Source organism: Podarcis liolepis, assembly GCF_965112155.1.
Source record: "Podarcis liolepis genome assembly, chromosome: 15".
NCBI classification, from domain to species: Eukaryota; Metazoa; Chordata; class Lepidosauria; order Squamata; family Lacertidae; genus Podarcis; species Podarcis liolepis.
Window position 1 is genome coordinate 27,403,035 of NC_139566.1, and position 18,427 is coordinate 27,421,461.

General features: G+C 49.2%; 1 protein-coding gene across 9 annotated transcripts in view; it reads left to right on the forward strand.

Moving 5' to 3' along the window:
* CABP1 (calcium binding protein 1) overlaps positions 1–15,073 on the forward strand; it is a 72,822-nt gene extending 57,749 nt beyond the window's left edge. For 7 of the 9 annotated variants that reach the window (XM_083478779.1, XM_083478776.1, XM_083478781.1 and 4 more), the window contains 6 exons: positions 2,671–2,847; positions 5,993–6,023; positions 9,431–9,574; positions 10,746–10,855; positions 12,208–12,355; positions 14,487–15,073. In XM_083478779.1, coding sequence (XP_083334905.1) covers positions 2,671–2,847; positions 5,993–6,023; positions 9,431–9,574; positions 10,746–10,855; positions 12,208–12,355; positions 14,487–14,512 — 636 coding nt within the window. In that variant the 3' untranslated portion in view covers positions 14,513–15,073. Of the gene's footprint in view, positions 1–2,670; positions 2,852–5,992; positions 6,024–9,430; positions 9,575–10,745; positions 10,856–12,207; positions 12,356–14,486 lie in introns of those variants that run through there. The other 2 variants (XM_083478774.1, XM_083478775.1) reach the window with 2 other exon arrangements.
* The last annotated feature ends 3,354 nt before the right edge of the window (positions 15,074–18,427 follow it).

An 18,427-nucleotide genomic window follows, 5' to 3' on the forward strand; every position in this document is an offset into this window, starting at 1 on the left:
ATTCTGGCCTTGATGCTATTCTTGCGCCGTGATGCCAATAGCATCATACCTTGGCAGATTGACTCAGGGCTGTGTGTTTTTGTTAAAAAAAGAAAAATGCCAGCTCCCATCAAGCTGGATATGTGTGTCGTGCAACAAACACACGTGGCCTCTAAACACAGCCGTGCATGCAAATCTGTGAGCATCTGTGTCCGTGTTCTCAGCCCTGCCAAAAGGAGGGTGCAATGCTTTGCAGCACTGCCTTTTTAAATTTTTGGAAGGAGATTGCCCAAAGCTGCCAGCAGCACCGTGAAGAAACAAGCTCCCTTTCCCTGTCTCCCATGAAAACAACGATGGGGTTGTTAATGTTTACTGCGTACGATCCAAAGGTCCCTGTGAAGGGAAGACGGCTAGCTTTTTATAGCTGCATGAGAATGTCAGGATGAAACGTTTCTGCCAGAGCCCAGGCCGATGCATTGCTATATAAGGCAGCCGTTGCTTCTCCAGTGGGGCCAGGAACTCTCAAGACCAGATTCCACTCCGGGGTCCCAGAATGCTGCTGGGAGGTGCCTCTTGTGAAAACAAAACAAGACAGCACCCCATGTAATGTGGAACAGAAGAGGGTGGTGGAGGCTGAGCGGGATTTCTGATGGTGAGGGAGCCGAACAGGCCTGCACTAGGTTTGACTGAATGACCAAAGGCCCACTGTGCCCTTTGCCACTGATTCTGTAATACTTGATATTTTGCTAAAAAGAAATACGCTCGGCATTGAAGCCCTGCTCTTTGAACTCCCGATCATATAAATGCACAGACAGTCACTTCTGGAATTTCAACAGGCACTGCCCTTCTGCTATCTTTCTTTACATTTATTTATTTATTTCACTATTTTCAAAAACAAAACCCAAAGCATCTTTTTTTAAAAAAAGAACATTAAAAACAAGGATAGAACAACCTGAAATGCACAAATAACATGTAGGTAACTTTAAGGACTAGAAACTTACTTTTAAAAAAACCTGAGTCACAGGACACTTACCTCTGTGGCCATTGCCCATTTTGTGCCTGTTCCCATATGGCCAGACCTAACTCCTGATCAAATGACCAAATAGTGTATATTGAATGCATGGAGATAAAGGTGGGATTATGGCCCCACTAGAACACCAGTTTATTCATTGGCTCTTCTGAACAGACCACTTAAGTCTGTCCTTACGTCTCCTGCATACAGACAGCTGTTGAAATGGAGCAGGGAAATCCCGCTGCGATGCTGGTGTTCCACACAATATCTTTTCCTAGGTGTCACCGGGAGTAGACACAGATTGGAGAGACGCAGGTGGGTGGCACCTGCCCCTCCAATGCCCAATTTGGGCCTGAGGCCTCTCCAGTATCCTGCTCTTTCTCAGGCTTCATAGAGACTAGCAACTTTGGAAATCTTTCCCTTTTTTAAAAATGCCCACTGACATTCTCAGGGAACTCAGTTCTGTATGCAGTTCCGACATTCCAGCGGCGTCACCTTGGGAATACCAGGCTGCCCTGGGTATTGTAAGCAAACTTATATTGGTACACATGGGAAGTGCTGTGGTTACTAATATGCAGCTGCTCCAAGTGTCTTGCCAGGATGTAGGGGCCGCCCAATTCATGTTCAGCAGTAGCCCCAAGAGACGCTTCTGTCATCAGCCTTCTCTTGAACTCACAAAGAGCTACGCCTGTGCCTTGCAGGCTAGGCATGATTTCACCTCCAATTGTTTTGGTCCAGGCAGCAGACGAGATCAGAGAAACCCTTTCTTCTTCTCTGCCCTCTTTCTAGTCTGTTGCTGGAAGGACGTCTGCAGTGCACAGAGGGCTTTTGATGTCATTTCCAAAGTGTGGGGGGTGGGGGGACGACCTTGTTGGCCGCTGGAAGTGAATTCTAGTCCCTGGCTGCTCAGAGCTGTAACAAACAGAAGGGGTGTGTATGTGTGAAGTGGTATGTATTGAAAGATGAGGGGTAGGGGGTGGGGGAGACAGACGTAACTTACTAAGCAATAAAATGGTTTATACACAACTTTGCTGTCCTGTACACACATATACCTCTCCGGGGAGGGGAGAAAGGTTCTGCAACTTCTTAGCAAGTCCTTGCAGGGGAGGAGACAGGGGTAGGTGCCAAGCACCTACTGGCTAGTATCCGAATGTCGCCAGCATATTTCCCCTTGCACAAATCCCTGTGGTACATTTTCAACAGCTTTACAGTTTTCAGTAGTTTTAGAGTGTTATTTAGGGGTGGGTGGAGGTGGTGTGGGGAAGGGGGGGGGAAATGTGATACTTAAAACATTTCGATATTCCTTAAAAGCACAAGGGAAGCTCAAAGAGTCAGTCCACAGTTTCTGCTTGCGCTGCAAATGGTGACGCCAGGTTCTTGTGGCAGGAAAAGAGCCTCTGTTCGGATGGTTACGTCTGTCTTCCCCTTAAGTCTGGACTAGCCTTCGCCAACCATGTGCCCTCCAAGGCGTTTTTGATCACAACTCCCATCAGCCCCGGCCTGGCCATGCTGGCTGGGGCTGATGGGAGTTGTGGTCCAAAACACCTTGATGGGCAAAAGGTTAGCCGAGGGCTAGGCTGGCCTCTCTGCTCACTGAAAGCATTGGAGCAGACCTGGGAGGAACCGGGAGGTAACTTCCTCTATTGTATCATTTGCTTGCTGCTGGTTTGGCGGAGAAGATCCACCATGAGGACAAGACATGCTATACAGCTGTCCAGACGAGCGAGGAGGGGTCAACAGCCGGGGAGTACCAAGGCCCGCTCATGGTGCTGGCCCAGAACTGCGCTGTGATGCACAACATCCTGGGGCCGGCGTGTATCTTCCTCAGGAAGGGATTCGCAGAGAACAGGCAGCCAGTACGTAAGTTGCACCCGGACGGGCAAGGCAAACACTGCAGAGCCCAGAGGGTGTGTGGAATCATGTGCCCTCGCCCTCCTGTGGATTGAAAGCAAAAAAAAAAAAGCATGTCGCCACCTGGGTCTCAAGAGATCCCCATCACCTCCTTCCCAGCACGGAATGGTTGGGGTGTGGGGAATGGGGGGAGAAATGGTCAGCACTACGTCCAACAATTGCTTCTCCTCTCGTACCCACGGTTCAATAAAACACAATGCTAATAAAGCAAACGTGCAGCCCTTTCACAACACCCAAAATCAGCTGCTGGAGGCAACTGCCTCATTCTGGCTCGTGGTAGGGCCAGTCCTAATGGTAGGGCCAGCTAAGTAGCATCCAAAACCTGTCCCTTCACTTTGCCACATCAACAGGGCCAACTTTGAATCATTACATCGGTCAATCTGTCATGGGTGCTTTAGCTGAGATACCTGTGTTGCAGGGGGTTGGACTAGATGACCCTGGGGGTCCCTTCCAACTCTACAGATCTATGATTCCTGAGATACCTTACAGCAGTGGTGAGGAACCTCAGGCCCAGGGGTCAAATGTTCCCCCCAACATCCCTAGCTGTCTCTCAGAACTCTCCCCAGGCAACACCCCTCATTGCCCGTCTCCAAAGTGTTTTTGGCTGGCTGGAATGTGTCACTGATCTCTGCTCATGGCTCTTGCTTCCCTGGAAGGAGGGTATATAGGAGGGCTGTGAGTGTAGAAACTGGCTGACTGTACAAAGGTAACATTTACAAGTGTTGCTCCACCCACTGTTGTCTCTGGCCCTGCTCACCACTGGCATGTGGCCCTCTGAAGCTTTCCCAGTAGGGAATGTGGCCCTCGGTCTGAAAAAGGGTCCCCAACCCTCCTTTATGGGGTAAAGTTGGACATCTATTGCTCCAGGTTTGTCAATGAGAATAACCCTTACTTTGGCCCTTCCTATGTCATGGGGAGGGGAATCCTTAGAGAGAGAGAAGCAGGCAAACTGCCACTAAGGTTTACTGCCGCCACCCCTTCCGATCAGTCTAAATAAAAGCAGCAGGAGAAATTGGATAATGGCACACTTTGAAATTGCTGGCTTGGTGAGGGAGATTTTCAGCTCAAGAGATCCTCCTCCAACAAGGAGAGAGGAATCTTTGCTTTGGCTAGGGAGCGGGCAGGAATGTGATTAATTTCTCCTTGAAGAGTGAATCCTACCTAATTTGCACATTCCCAAACAGCATACAAACCAAAACACGGCTGTCCTTTGAAAAATCCACATCTCTCTTAATTTTGCAATGCAGTTCTCCAGCTAAGCAACACGTGAAAAATGCTTATGCGAGTCCAGAAAAATGCACATATTGTAACATTAAAAAATGCATTATGTAAGGGGAATGCTGAATTGCAAAAATGTGCTACATTAGGCAAAACTGCATACAATAATGAGTTGATTAGGAGAAATTTACATTAAATTGCTGATGAATTTTCATTAGGGCTTTTGTTTTCTTAAATAACAATCACAAACTGATGTGGAAATGCAGAGAACTGAACTTGGGAATGGACAGATGAGCAACTGAGAGAAACCGAAATGGAGGGATTTCCCCAGCCCTATCTCTGGCCCACCCCTCTGCAACCCAGTGGGCTGCAGTCTCAAGGAGACTCTGAGCACCTGCTGTTCTTTCACAAGCACAGGAGTCGGTGGGGAACTAGCTTTGTGGGCTTGAGACCCAGGAAATGGAGGACACCCTTTTGTGGGAACCTGCTGTGGGCCTAGAGCAGCTTGATGGGAGCAAGGAGGTAGAGACTGAGAACTGGGAGTGGTCTGCCCACCTTCCTCTGCCCTCAATTGCCTGGAGATCTGGAGATGTTGCCCCTTCTTCCTGGGCAGCCAGCAGTGCATTTCCAGCCGGGGCTTTCCTTTCTCTTGCTGCAGCTTTCTCCACCCATCCCATCTACCCTTGAAAACAAAATGTTGGGCGTTTGCAAGTACTTCCTGCCAGGGCTGAATCATTGTCTCATGTTACCTTTGTCTGCAGATGCTCCAGTCTCTCTCAGGAGCTGCCTTTCTGCCCTAGGCATCTGAGGAATGGATGGGGCCATAGCTTAGTGGTAGAGCATCTGTTTTGTATGCAGATGGTCCCAGGTCCAATCCCCAGCAGCATCTCCAGGTAGGCCTGGGGGAGACTTCTGAGTCTGAAACCCTGGAGGAGAAGTGGCTCTCCACTGCCAGTCAGGGTAGATAACTGTGAACTAGATGGACCCAATGGTCTGACTCAGTAGAAGGCAGCTGCCTAGGTTTCCTGAGATGGTGCCTACAGCTTCCAGAGCCCCAGTTTTTTCCTACTAGCCAGGGTTTGTTTGTTTTTTGAGAGCTCAGGGCAACATGGGAGGGGCTCAACTGGCACGAGATGTTTCCACCAGTTTAGCCGGCTGCTGGGAGGGAGGTACCAGCAGCTCCCGGCTCTTCCAGGCAGAGCTCATCATGGCCAACAGCCTAATTCTGCCTTCCACTTTCTGTTCCTGGAAACAAGGCAATCTTGGCTCTCTGGCATGAGCATCTCTAATGAGCTGGTGTAAATCTGAGATGTGGAAGAACATGGCTAGTGGGATAGGCTTCAGAAAGGCAGCTCTTTCTCAGGTTCACTTGCTGGGAAGGATAATGTCATGGGGTTTTAATTCTTCCATGTGCCTTTTTGCCTTGCGAGAGAGACAGTAGGCCACTGCCAGAGCACCTGCTTTGCATGCAGAAGGTCCCAGGGTCAATTCCTGGCAACATCTCCACTCAACATGCTCTCTCTGGAACCAGGGCCAGAAAAGAACCCTATGTCCCCGCCTGGGATCTTGAAGATTTGCTGCTGGTCAGAGTAGACCAACTTGGCCAACCTGATGCCTTCCAGATATTTTGGACTATCATTCCCATCAGCCCCTGCAAGCATGGCTGTGCTGGAGGAGAAAATATGGCTGTAGCCAGGAGGAGTCCAAAGCATCTGGAGGGCACCAAGTTGGTGAAGTCTGCAGGAGACAATACTCTGGCTTTGATGGACCAATGGGATGACATTGGCCTCTACATATGCTCAGAGGCTCCTGCCTTAACCCTGATTTCATCTGAAGGAGCTGGCTTTAATCCCTGATGTTGTTCCCTTGCAGGACAGAGAGCTACGGCCAGAAGAAATAGATGGTAAGGTTCTTGATTGTCTTCTTTATACCTATAAAAATGGAGTAGATAAATTCATAGTGGATTAAGACTGTGACAGCTAGGCGTGCTGGCTATATGATACCTCCAGATGAGAGGCAGCAGGCCAGCTGAATGCCAGCTACAAGGCTACAAGAGTGGGAGCAGGGCAGCTGCAAGTGGCATCTAGTAGTCCCTGTGAGAGGCTGGACTACATGCGCCTTTAGAATCACAGAACTTCAGAGTCGCAAGGTGGATCCAAAGGGTCATTTAGTCCAACCCCCTGCGGCGTAGGAATCACAGCTTTAGCCTGATTCGGCTGCAGGGCAGCTCTGATGTTCATATGCTGCTTTTGCTGAAACAGCACTGCTGGCCTTCTGGGGTTTCCAACAACGAGATGCCAGCCACCCTCACTTCCTGGTTTTGTACCGGCCTGAATGATAATTCACAAATTATTTAAGAACATAAGAAGAGCCTGTTATATCAGGTCAATGGCCCATCTAGTCCGGCATCCTGTTCTCACAGTGGCCAACCAGATGCCTGTGGGAAACATGCAAGCAGGACCTGAGCACGAGAGCCCTCTCCTCTCCTGGGATTCCTACAAACACTCGTACCTTGGATCCCAAACGCCTTGGCTCCCAAACGCCTTGGCTCCCAAACGATCAAAACCCGGAAGTGAGTGTTCCAGTTTTCGAATGTTCTTTGGGAAGCCAAACGTCCGATGGGGTTTCCATGGCTTCCGATTGGCTGCAGGAGCTTCCTGCAGCCAGTCAGAAGCTGTGCTTTGGTTTCTGAACGTTTTGGAAGTCGAACAGACTTCTGGACAGATTCCATTTGACTTCCAAGGTACGGCTGTATTTGGAATCATTACTGCCTCTGACTGTGGAGGCAGAGCACAGCTATCCTGCCTAGTAGCCACTGATAGTCCTAGCCTCCTTGAAATTGAGGAAGTGTAAGAAGTTGCATTGTCTCACTATCCATCTGGAGGTGCATGCTTTTATTTAAACTAGGGTAGCCATGTATCCTACTGCACCAGAGGTGGGGAACCTTCTTCAGACTAAAGTTCACATTTCTTTATGGGGAACAAACAAAACACCTCTCTTCTCCATCCAGGCTAGCAAGAGTTCCAGGGCGCATTGTCAGAGACTGGCAGGGGTCCGAAGAGTGTGTGGCAAAGGCCGGGGGCTAGGAGTGCAACTCAGGAGAGGGGACCAGCAATTAACGGGGTCAGGTGCCACCCACAAGGCAGGAGCCAAGCCCATGGGAGGAGGAAGAGTCAGGGCAGTCTGAGACAGAGGAAGGCAAGCAGGATGTGGTAGAGGAAGAGGAAACTATTCAGACAAGGGAACAGCCGGTTGACTCGCCACCTAGAATCAAGAGGCTTTTGAAGAGGGAAGAGCAGCAACGACTTCCATGTAGGAGAAGTCTCAGTTTGCGGGCACACAATCCATCAGAGGAGGGCATAGAAGCCAAAGGAGGGGAGTGGACCCACTATTTCTGCAACTGCTTCGCAGGGTCCAGATCTGTGGACAGCTGCCCAGAGGCTAAAAATATGGGTGCATGTGTATATCTGGAGCACTGGGGGAGCTGCTGTAGGTGCTTCACTTGTCAATAAAGAGACAGCTATCAGATGTGTGCCTTCCTTAGCTGGGGCAGCAGGCCATGAAATGCATTCCAGTCAGGTGAAAACACTCTCAGAGACTATGAACTGGAGTCATTGAGAGGTGTGGCTAGTGAGGGTGTGTGGTTCAGGGAGAGAGTCCCAGGAGCTGGATAGAAAGGTTTAGAGGGCCATATGTAGCTCCTGGGCCTGATGTTTCCCACTCCTGTACTATGAGAAGCACAGCCTTGGTATTTGAAGGCATTCTTTCTGTTTCAAGGACTGTCCAGTTTACTTCCAGTTCAAAGAACCATAAGAAGAGAGGAGGGGCCAAGGATTGGTCTAAAGCAGGCGTCCTCAAACTTGGCCCTCCAGATGTTTTTGGCCTACAACTCCCATGATCCCTAGCTAGCAGGACCAGTGGTCAGGGAATTGTAGTCTCAAAACATCTGGAGGGCCAAGTTTGAGGAAGCCTGGTCTAAAGTCTCCTCTAGCATCAGGAGAGCCCTGAGAAGATATCCCACAGCTTGAAACCCCAGGACCTAGAAACAGAAAGTAGTAGCCCTTTACTGGCCAGATGCAGCGTACAGGGAGTAAGGCTTCTGGCCAATGAATACCTAGCACAGGCTATAAAGATCTCCTAGTTGCTCCAGGACACTGCTGAAACAACTTGTGTGTTGTGTCTCAGCTGTAGGATTACTGACCATGTTCCTGAAACTCACCTATATGTCCCTCTCCAAGGTGCTGATCTTGGTGCCTCACCTTCCTGTCTGCTTGGAACTCCTGGCCTCCCCTTTCCTTCCATGTGGATCAGACACATGGTAGCACTGGGCTGGGGCTGATGAGAGCTGGAGTACAAAACACCTGGAAGGCACCCGGCTGGGGAAGGCAATGCTAAAATACTCTGTTGCCACAGACCTTTCACACACTCCTTTCTGTCTCCATGCCAGCAACATGTCAAATCATACGGCGCGGTCCATTTTGTGGACACCTCACACAGCTTAGCCTCAATTGCAGTAGGACCTAGACAACAACATGATGCAGGACCAGGGCCTGTGACAGAAAATCCACAGGGCATGTTCCTCCTACTCATTAATTTGAGGCACAGTCAACCCCAGCGGTAAGGAAAATAGCTCAGTGGTAGAGCATCTGCTTAGCGTGCAGAAGGTCACAGGTTAAATCCCTGGCACTTCTAGGTCAGACTGGGGGAGATTCCACTCTTGAAACCCTTGAGAGCTGCTGCCAATCAGTGTAGATGTTACAGTGGTACCTCGGGTTTCAAACTTAATTTGTTCCAGAGGTCCATTCTTAACCTGAGGCTTGCTTTCACTAATGGGGCCTCCTGCTGCCAGCGCACCGCCCGCGCATGATTTCCGTTCTCATCCTGGGGCAAAGTTCGCAACCCAGAGCAACTACTTACGGGTTAGCGGAGTTCGTAACCCGAAGCGTTTGTAACCCGAAGCGTTCGTAACCCGAAGCGTTTGAGGTACCACTGTACTGAACTAGATGGACCAAAGGTCTGATTCAGTATAAGGTAGCATCCTATTTAAATCACCCCTTAGTTGAAAACATTGAGAACACTGTCAACACTGACCCCAGGGTTTCAGACCAAGGAGAAATTTCTAGCCCTAACTAGAGATGCCACTGGGGGTTGAACATGGCCCTCTCTGCATGCCAAGCAGCTGCTCTGCCACGGATGACCTGTGGCCCTTCTTTTCCAAAGTGGGTTCATTCCAGGCCATGTTCGTAGCAAGGAACATGCCTTGCCACCTCCACTGACAGCCACGTTCTCTGATTGGATTCACCTCAACAGAACTGAGAGAAGCCTTCAAGGAGTTTGATAAGGACAGGGATGGCTACATCAACTGCCGAGACCTGGGCAACTGCATGCGCACCATGGGCTACATGCCAACGGAAATGGAACTCATTGAGCTCTCCCAGCAGATCAACATGAACCGTGAGTGCCAGCCACCTGCCAAGGGGGCATCCCTCCTCCCTCCACAGTACCACTCTCACTCCTGGTTAGGCTTTTCCAGTCTTCTGGGCAATGTCTTCCTCAGTGTGGTGTAGTGGTTAAGAGCAGTGGACTCGTAATCTGGTGAACCGGGTTCGCGTCTCCGCTCCTCCACATGCAGCTGCTGGGTGACCTTGGGCTAGTCACACTTCTTTGAAGTCTCTCAGCCTCATTCACCTCACAGAGTGTTTGTTGTGGGGAAGGAAGGGGAAAGGAGATTGTTAGCTGCTTTGAGACTCCTCAGGGTAGTGATAAAGCGGGATATCAAATCCAAACTCTTCTTCTTCATCATCTCCCTTTGGGCTGCCTTTCTGCACAAGCACAATTCCCCAGGCCACTTCGAGACTAGGCTTATGCTTGGCTGCTGTACTCCACACTCTGGCAAACTTGCAGACTGGATTATTCCAACTAGGGTTGTCAAAGAAATCTGTAGAAAGTTGACCTGGGGTTGTATCAAACTAAGTTCTGCTAGTAACAACAACAACAATTTATTATTTATATGCTGCCCTTCTGACTAGCCACTCTTGGCAGCTTCTAACAATTTAAAACAGGCACCCCCAAACTCGGCCCTCCAGCTGTTTTGGGACTACAGTTCCCATCATCCCTGACCACTGGTCCTGTTAGCTAGGGATGATGGGAGTTACAGTTCCCAAACAGCTGAGTTTGAGGATGCCTGATTTAAAATATCAAACCCACAAACAGGTCCTGAGCATTCTCCCCTCCTACGATTTGTAGCAACTGGTATTCAGAAGCATTACTGTCTCTGGCCATGGAGGCACAGCACAGCCATGTAAGTCACATCCATCCATTTCCGTGGGTCTACTCTAAGTAGGACTGAGTTGGGTTCAGGGCGTGGATGCAATATTCCCTTTTTTCACAGTCAGGAATGGGACCCCTTCCTGTGGATGCTTGGCAGTATTTGAAAACATGTTTCCCCTGAGTCCTCTCCAGGGTGAACATAACTGGCTCTTTCTCCTTGCCCTGACAGGACTTGTTTTCCATACAGCTGACCATCTTCGTTGCCCTTCCTCTGAACCCATTGCAATTTGTCTGTATTCTTCTTAAAATGGTGGTCAGTATCTTACTGTACTCCCTCCTCACTCTGTGTTCCTAGAGGGTGGCCACGTAGATTTCGATGACTTTGTGGAGCTGATGGGACCAAAGCTTCTGGCAGAGACGGCAGACATGATTGGGGTCAAGGAGCTACGTGATGCCTTCAGGGAGGTGAGAGCCAGATTGTGCAGCCCCTTCAGTGTGTGGCAAACTATCTACAAGTTCAAGGTGGTATACAGCTTGGGATCAGGATACCTGAAAGATCATCTAGCTCCTTATATGCACAACCCATCTCTGTACCCTGCAAATGGATCAGGCATCCTGCTTCCCACACTAGCCAATCAGATGCCTTGTGGAAGCTCACAGGCAGGGAATAAAGGTAAATCCCTGAGGTGGGATGAGGCCAAATGGGGCTCATCTAGTCCAGCATTCTGTTATCTCAGTGGCCTACTAGATGCCCTGACTGGAAATCCAGAAGCAGGACCCGAGCACAGCAGGAACTCTTGTAATTCCTAGTTACTTTTAATTCCCAGCCACTGGTATTCAGAAGCACACTGCCTCCAACATACATAGCCATCATGGCTCGTGGCCATGGAGAGCCATTGATTTCTCCAAGGACCCCTCCAGACACTCATTTTTTTGTATGCATTCATGATTTGTGTTCCTGGTAACATCAGGGCAGTTATGTGTGATCCCACTCTCAATACTTTTGCAAAATTTTCAGGATGCACATATAGCTTTGCTTTCAGTCAGTGCATGTCCTATAACTTCCTGCTGAAAGCCTGTAACTTTCCTTACCACAAATGTTTGGGGAGCATTTGTCCCTCATTTGTTGTGCTATACTGCAAGGGTACATCCCAGATGGCAAAAGTGCAGTACAGTGGTACCTCGGGTTAGGAACTTAATTTGTTCTGGAGGTCAGTTCTTAACCTGAAACTGTTCTTAACCTGAAGCATCACTTTAGCTAATGGGGCCTCCCATTGCCGCTGCGCGATTTCTGTTCTTATCCTGAAGCAAAGTTCTTAACCCAAGATACTATTTCTGGGTTAGTGGAGTCTGTAACCTGAAGCATCTGTAACCTGAAGCGTCTGTAACCCGAGGTACCACTGTAATGGGGAAGCATCTCGGAACAACTAATAAAGCTGAATTGCATGTGGGCAGTCTAATATAAATCAAAATGTGAGTTTTAATCTTCCTCTGTGCCCTCCTCCAGATATTGCTAGACTTCTCACCATCCAGAACATTTAGCAGAGCTTGGTGGGAGCTGGGGGAGGGTGGGGGTGGACAGGTTCCTCCCTACCTTTGCAATGCACCTTTAAAGTGTTTTTCACAAAAGGCAGGATATAAATAACTTAAAGCAAAAAGCAGAGATACCAGTCTGGTTTCAATCAGGTGATGTTCTTGCCAGAGTGGCTCAAGAGGTGAGAAAGGACATTGGAAACTGTGGAGATGAGAGGGGTGGGTCCTGAGAAATCTGACCAGTTCCATCCTAACAGTCCCTGACATCTGTTACTACCTTGCAGTTCGACACAAACGGTGATGGAGAGATCAGCACCAATGAACTACGAGAAGCAATGAAGAAGCTGCTCGGGCAGCAAGTGGGGCACCGGGACATAGAAGATATAATAAGGGACGTTGACCTGAATGGAGACGGACGAGTGGATTTTGAAGGTGAGAGAGAGTGAGTGAGGGGTTTCCCACTGGACAAGTAGCAGATCTGCACCTGGTTCCAATGAAGGGCATGCCCAACGTGAGTCATGAACTAGCTGGACTCAGAGGAGTGGTAGCAGGCACCAGCTGGGTAAACCTCAAGGGAATGCCCTCCTACTGCAACCAACTGCCCTCCCCCCCAGTTTCCCAGGATCAGAAGAGGCATGAAGAGGCTGGAGCAGAGACAGACCTGTTGACTGAGTCTCAAATTGCTTGAGAAGGACCCAGGGGATGAGGAGGCTGAGGCATCTATGGGAAGGCAGGGGCCTTCAGTCCTCACAACTGCCTCATTGGGGCAAGATCTACCAGGAAGAGTTGCTGTGCTCGTTAAGCCTGGCCTCCTGAGCTATTTGTTTCTTTGAATAAAGAGTCAGCTTCACTGTGAGTTATTACTAACCTGCTCCTGGCACTCACCTGACAATACGTCCCGTCAGGAATTGTCCTTGCAGGAAACATTGGAGGCAGGCAAAAGCACTCAATAATGGTGCGGAGCAGGGCCTTAGGGAGAGTCCTGAGGGCCAGAAAGAGAGGCTTGGAGGAACACATCCTGGATATTTGTGGCCAGGCGACCTCTGCCCATTGGGGATCTCCTAAACTTGTGAAAAGTGTTTCATGCCATGGACATTTGGACCTCCAACAGGAAGCCTGGATCTGACAATAAAACACACATACAGTGTAAACCTGATCCTTAAGGGCGCATGCAACCCCCTGCAGAAAGGGCCAAATCCACTCCCTGGTCAGGCAAACCGTTCTTCCACAGAATCTCCTTTAGCTTTTTGGCTCTCATCCATCTGTGACCAATCTCAACTGAGTCAGCTCATAATGTCAACATTTCGAAGAAGCTGCTATCTGGAAGCTGGTGAAGACCAAAGGAAGATATTTTTTTATTTTATTTTTAAATGTCCTGAATAATATTCAGTGCTTGAAGCAGCAAGTGATTGATTATTCATTATCACTATTCCTGCACAGCCCTCAGATCATCTAGTGCTTTACAGCTGCCTTCTCCAACCTGATGCCCTCCAGATGTCTTGAACTGCAACTCCTATCAGACCCTAGTATGGCCATTTGATGCTGGGGCTGGTAAGAGCACACACTGTGCTGACTGAGGCTGACGGGAGCTGTAGCCTGAAATATATGGAGGGCATCAGGTTGGCGGAGGCTGGTGTAGGCAGTGGTGATTGGTGCCCAACAGTAGGTGGCACCAGAGACTGGTAGGGCCAACAGTAGGTAGCACCAGAGCCTATGATAGTTAAGTGATTCTAGTTTTGTCCCCCTGCTGAGTTTTACAAGGGGCAACACTGAGACTAAGGAGGAGGAGGAAGCTGACAAACAGGGTCACCACCTGACTTAGTTGCAAGAAGGCAGGCAGCTGGAAGAATGTCTGGGCAGACTGAGACTAGCAAAGCAGTGCCTTACTTGCCCTAATCGACCAGCATCCTGGCTCAGTATAAGGCCACTTTCTACGCACCTTCCTTCTCTATTGACACATCCGTACCATAAGTTTAAAGCAAATGACACCCCCCAGAGAATCCTGGGAACTGTAGTTTGTTAGGAGTGCTGGAAATTGTAGCACTGTGAAGGTTAGGGCTGGGTGAAAACTGGTTTTCAACACTGATTTATCATCAGCTAAACATCGCGATATATCCATATATCATGATGTCTGAAATAAAGATGGAGTTATGTAGAGGCATTGGCAGGCTTCATGGTTTTTCCTGCATTGTGATTTTTGCTCTTGTGATTCGCTGCCTGCTACAGGAAGCAGGGGAGAACTGAGCCAGCAGAGTTAACAGGGGCTGCAGGAATCACGAGAAGCATTGGCTGGCTTCAGAGTTCCCCCCACACTGTGATTTTTGCATAGCATGCACGCACATCATGATTTGCGATATATTGCCAGGTCAAAAATTATGAAACCGATATCAAAATATGGACTTCAAACCAGTTTTGGATGACATATCTCATCATCCTAGTGAGGGATGCACCACAGTTCCCAGTATTGCTGGGGAAAGCTAGGACTGTTGAAGTGCTACATTAATGTGTTTTAAACGTATGGTGTGGATCTTTTTTCCTTTTTCTCTTTCCTTCCTGCCTGCAGAGTTTGTCAGGATGATGTCCCGCTGAGTATGGTTCTTGGGCTGAAAATGAATCAGCAGCTGAGGGAAGACGAGGACCTGAATGGAGCGCCCAGCCCCAATGTTCCTATGCAAAGGCTGACGCACTGGCTGCGCTCGAGACAGTGCAAGACGCCAACCTGCCTCTCTGACCCAAAGTGGCCCTGATGCTCCTTCACCCTTCCACACTGTGAAAAAAGACAATCTCCAGCAACTGGAAGCGTTCCTGGGTGACGCTGGGCTCCAGGACCAGCCATGTTTGCAAGCGAAGGTGACAACTCTTTCCCTGCCTTGACTCTTCCGGCAAGCACTGCAAAGGTGAAAGAGAAGGAAGGGGTTCTCTCAAACTGGTGGCTTATGGCAAAAAGCCACCTGGGATTGGTGCCTGCCACGGATTGCACTCTTTTCCTTGGTGAACTGACTGTGTATTGGCCTCATGCCTCCTTGTGTTGTTAATCATCTGTGTTGAGTTATTTATAGCCTCCCCGGAATGTTCTTGTGTCTCCCTGCGGTTATGTTAATGAGAGCAAATATATCTTTGAAATGCAAAACATAAATAACAAGAGCAAGACTTTGGTAGGCCTGGCTCTTCTGTGGGAGGAGGAGAGGTGGCTTGAGGCAGTGGGGATGGCGACAGCGATGGAGCCGGCCCTACCATTAGACAACTGCTTGAGACAGCAGGTGCGAGGAGGAGGAGGAGGAGGAGGAAGAGGAGGAGGAGGAGGAAAGCCTTGTTGGCTCTGTCCTACCTCCATTGTCAGGGGCAGTAAAAGCCCCCAATGCCAATCCTGGGAATCCCAGGTGGAAGAGTGCTGTTTTGCTCAGGTTCCATTTGCAAGACATCTGGCTGGCCACTCCGAGAACAGGAGGCTGGACTCCATGGACCACTGACCAGATCCATCAGGGCTCCTCTGATGAGGAAAAGGCAGCCCCTCCCCATCTGTTCCTCTTTATCCCTCTGTTAAACCCAGAGCTATGTGTGCCGCACAAACTAACCAATAGCCCTTAGGTGCTGTGGAGGATGCTTGCTTTGCTAGTGCTGAAGAGAGAATCAGCTGCTAGTCCACTTGGCTTCTGTACATCAAAATGGGGGGAAAGGGTACTAACATGTCCTTTGCCTCACTGGCTGCATCCACACCATATATTTAAAGCACACGCCCCCAAAAATCATGGGAACTGTAGTTTCCTTCTCACAGAGCTACAATTCCAAGCACCCTTAAACTACAGTTTCTGGGATTCTTTTGAATTATTTCCACTACAGTTTCTGAGGAATGGGTGGGGCAGAAGTTCTGTCTGAAACCAGCAAGCTTGATGCCAGGGGTCACATTTCCAAGGCAGCCTTAGAGCCTGGCATAATCAAAGTAAATTCCAGCAGTCACAGCTATCACTTGCCTGATGCCACAGATAGCAGAGGAAGCATGTTAGCACACGTTGATCTCTTGTCCATTCTAGTGGCAGTCACAACACACCAGGCAGCACAATCCTGAGCATATCTCCTTAGAACTGTCTATTGCAGGGGTCGCTAACCAGCAGCCTGGGGGCCTGATCCAGCCCCCTAAGTAAACCTCTAGACCCCATTGGGTTTGGTGGCAGCAGAACAAAGTGAGGGGGAGGGAAGCAGACACAGAGCTACAGTGTATAAACTATAGTTCCCAGGATTTATTGCAGAGACACATGGGGAGATGTGCTTTAAGTCTTTCCCACCTGACGCTGCAAGGTACATCTTGGGTTTCTAGTAGGGGGGAAACCAATCACTGAGTAGATCTGACAAGCATGAGGTCTGCCCATGCCTGCCCTGGGCCAATGATCTTTTCAGCTGGTGGATTAGAACCCACAGACGGGTCTCAGCTTAACCTAAGCTCAGTCACAGCCTCCGCATGGAAATATATGGTTTTTAAAAAGCAATGAATTAAGAAGCAAGTCCTCAAATGAACGTTTGGACTAAAAGTGGGTCCCAGGTGTGAAGAAGCTGAGGCGCTTCAGGTTCCAGAGGGCCTGTCAGCAAGATACCTTCCATGGTCCCCTTTGCTAAGTGAGCCTAACCGCTCCTCAGGGTGTTGTAATCACCAGTTGTTGTTGTTGTTGTTGTTGCTGCTTCTCCTCCTGATCATCATTGGTACTACTTGCTTGCTTGCCAGGCAGAGCCCAGTGAGTCAGCAAGCAGACCAGGGGCATCTTCTGACCCTCCTTCTTTCACCACTGCCGCAGTCTGGGTCAGAGTAAGAGTAGGAAGTGGATGAACCAAGCAAGCAGGCTGCAAGGGGTGGAGGGGAGGAGCAGGATCTGGTCGGCAGGTCCTGCTGCTGGGGTGTAAGCCCTCCTGGCAGGTGCTAGACCATGCTGAGCCTTGATGCCAGCCCAACCATTGGGCAAAAAAGATGACAGCCCTCTACCTCCAACATGGATCAAGGAGCTCCTGGGCCTTTTCTTTCTAAACTAGAAATCCCTGGTTATGCAGGTAAGAGGCTCCAACTCCTGGCTGATATTTCCTACCCTTTTCTAACAAACTGTGGTTAAGGAGGAACTACCAGAACAGTTTGCAATATTCTAAATGCAGCAGAGTCCCACCCCACGTTCTTTCTGATGGTACAATAACTGAAAAAGGGGCGGGGGAACCATAACTGAGTTGATTGAAGATATGCCCTGCAGATCTCACATGTGTCATGAAACTGTCTTCTTGTGGAGCTGATCATCGGCCCAGCTAACCTTGTATTGTCTGCTTGCTAGAGCAGTGGTTTCCAAGCTTTTTCAAGCCGCTGTCCCCTTGCTTCCATAAGCTCATGCCCAGTGCCCTCTATTCAGTGCTCTTTTTGGGGGAGGGGGAAGCACCAGTACTCACCATGTAAATGCCACGCTTTGAACATTGGGAGGGTGATGTGCCAGTGCTGTGTACCCTTGAGTACCCCCAGAAAAAAAGCACTGCCTCTACCCTACCCTATGAAAAATATTATCCAGAACAACAGTAGGCACGACCCACTAAGGAAGACAATTGCACCATAATATCCAAAACAACAACAATGAATGCACATTTATTCAAAATCCAATTCAACAAAACTGACAAACTTCATCCAGTGATTTTCAAAGTCTGAAAGCCATGTACACCTCCAGAACTCTGCTGTCACCTCCCTTATCACCTCCCTAGGTAGCACCACCGCTCCCTGGGAATGCAAATATTGTCCACTTTGGGAACCCCCGCTCTAGATGTATTTATTATTATGACTTTGATTTATTATGTACCATTCACGCCAAGGTCCCGCGACAGGTCGCAACAAATAAAAATGCAATATTAAAAACAGTTTGAAACAAATCAGAATAATAAGAACTGGGTGGGTCTTAAAATACACCTCTCTAGTGGGAAAGGCCAGCAGAAAGAGGTTTGTTTTCAGCTGTTGACAAAAGCTGTACTTTGAAGGCACCCGATGCACCTCTGGGGGGAGAGCATTGCACAACTAACGGGGTGGCACAGAGGATGTCCTCTCATGGGCCACCAGCCCTTGAGATTCTGAGGACAGTGGAGCAACCAAGAGGCCCCCTCCATAGCAAGCACATCCCTGACTGTTGCTGGCGAGGGATGATGGGAGTTGTAGTCCAAAACATCTGGAAGGCACTAAGCTAGCGAAGGCTGGTTTACTCGGAGCAGCAGCAACTCTCCTTGGACTGACTCAGCCAGGTATCGTCCTCAGCTGCAACCCTTTTAGGTGCTGATACCACTGGGCCTGCTGGCCTTCAAGGACGCGCTCTACTTCCAACATACATTATAAAGCACAGTTCACATCCACTGGTGGTGCAGCCACCCAGCCCTCCTGTACCTGCCCAAGTATTATTGGACCAGCCTTAGCCGAAATGGGAATAAGCCAGAGTGTGAGAGTTGCCCTACCATTCTGCAGACCAAAGGATGGCTTCCTTCTCTGTATAACTCAGTCTC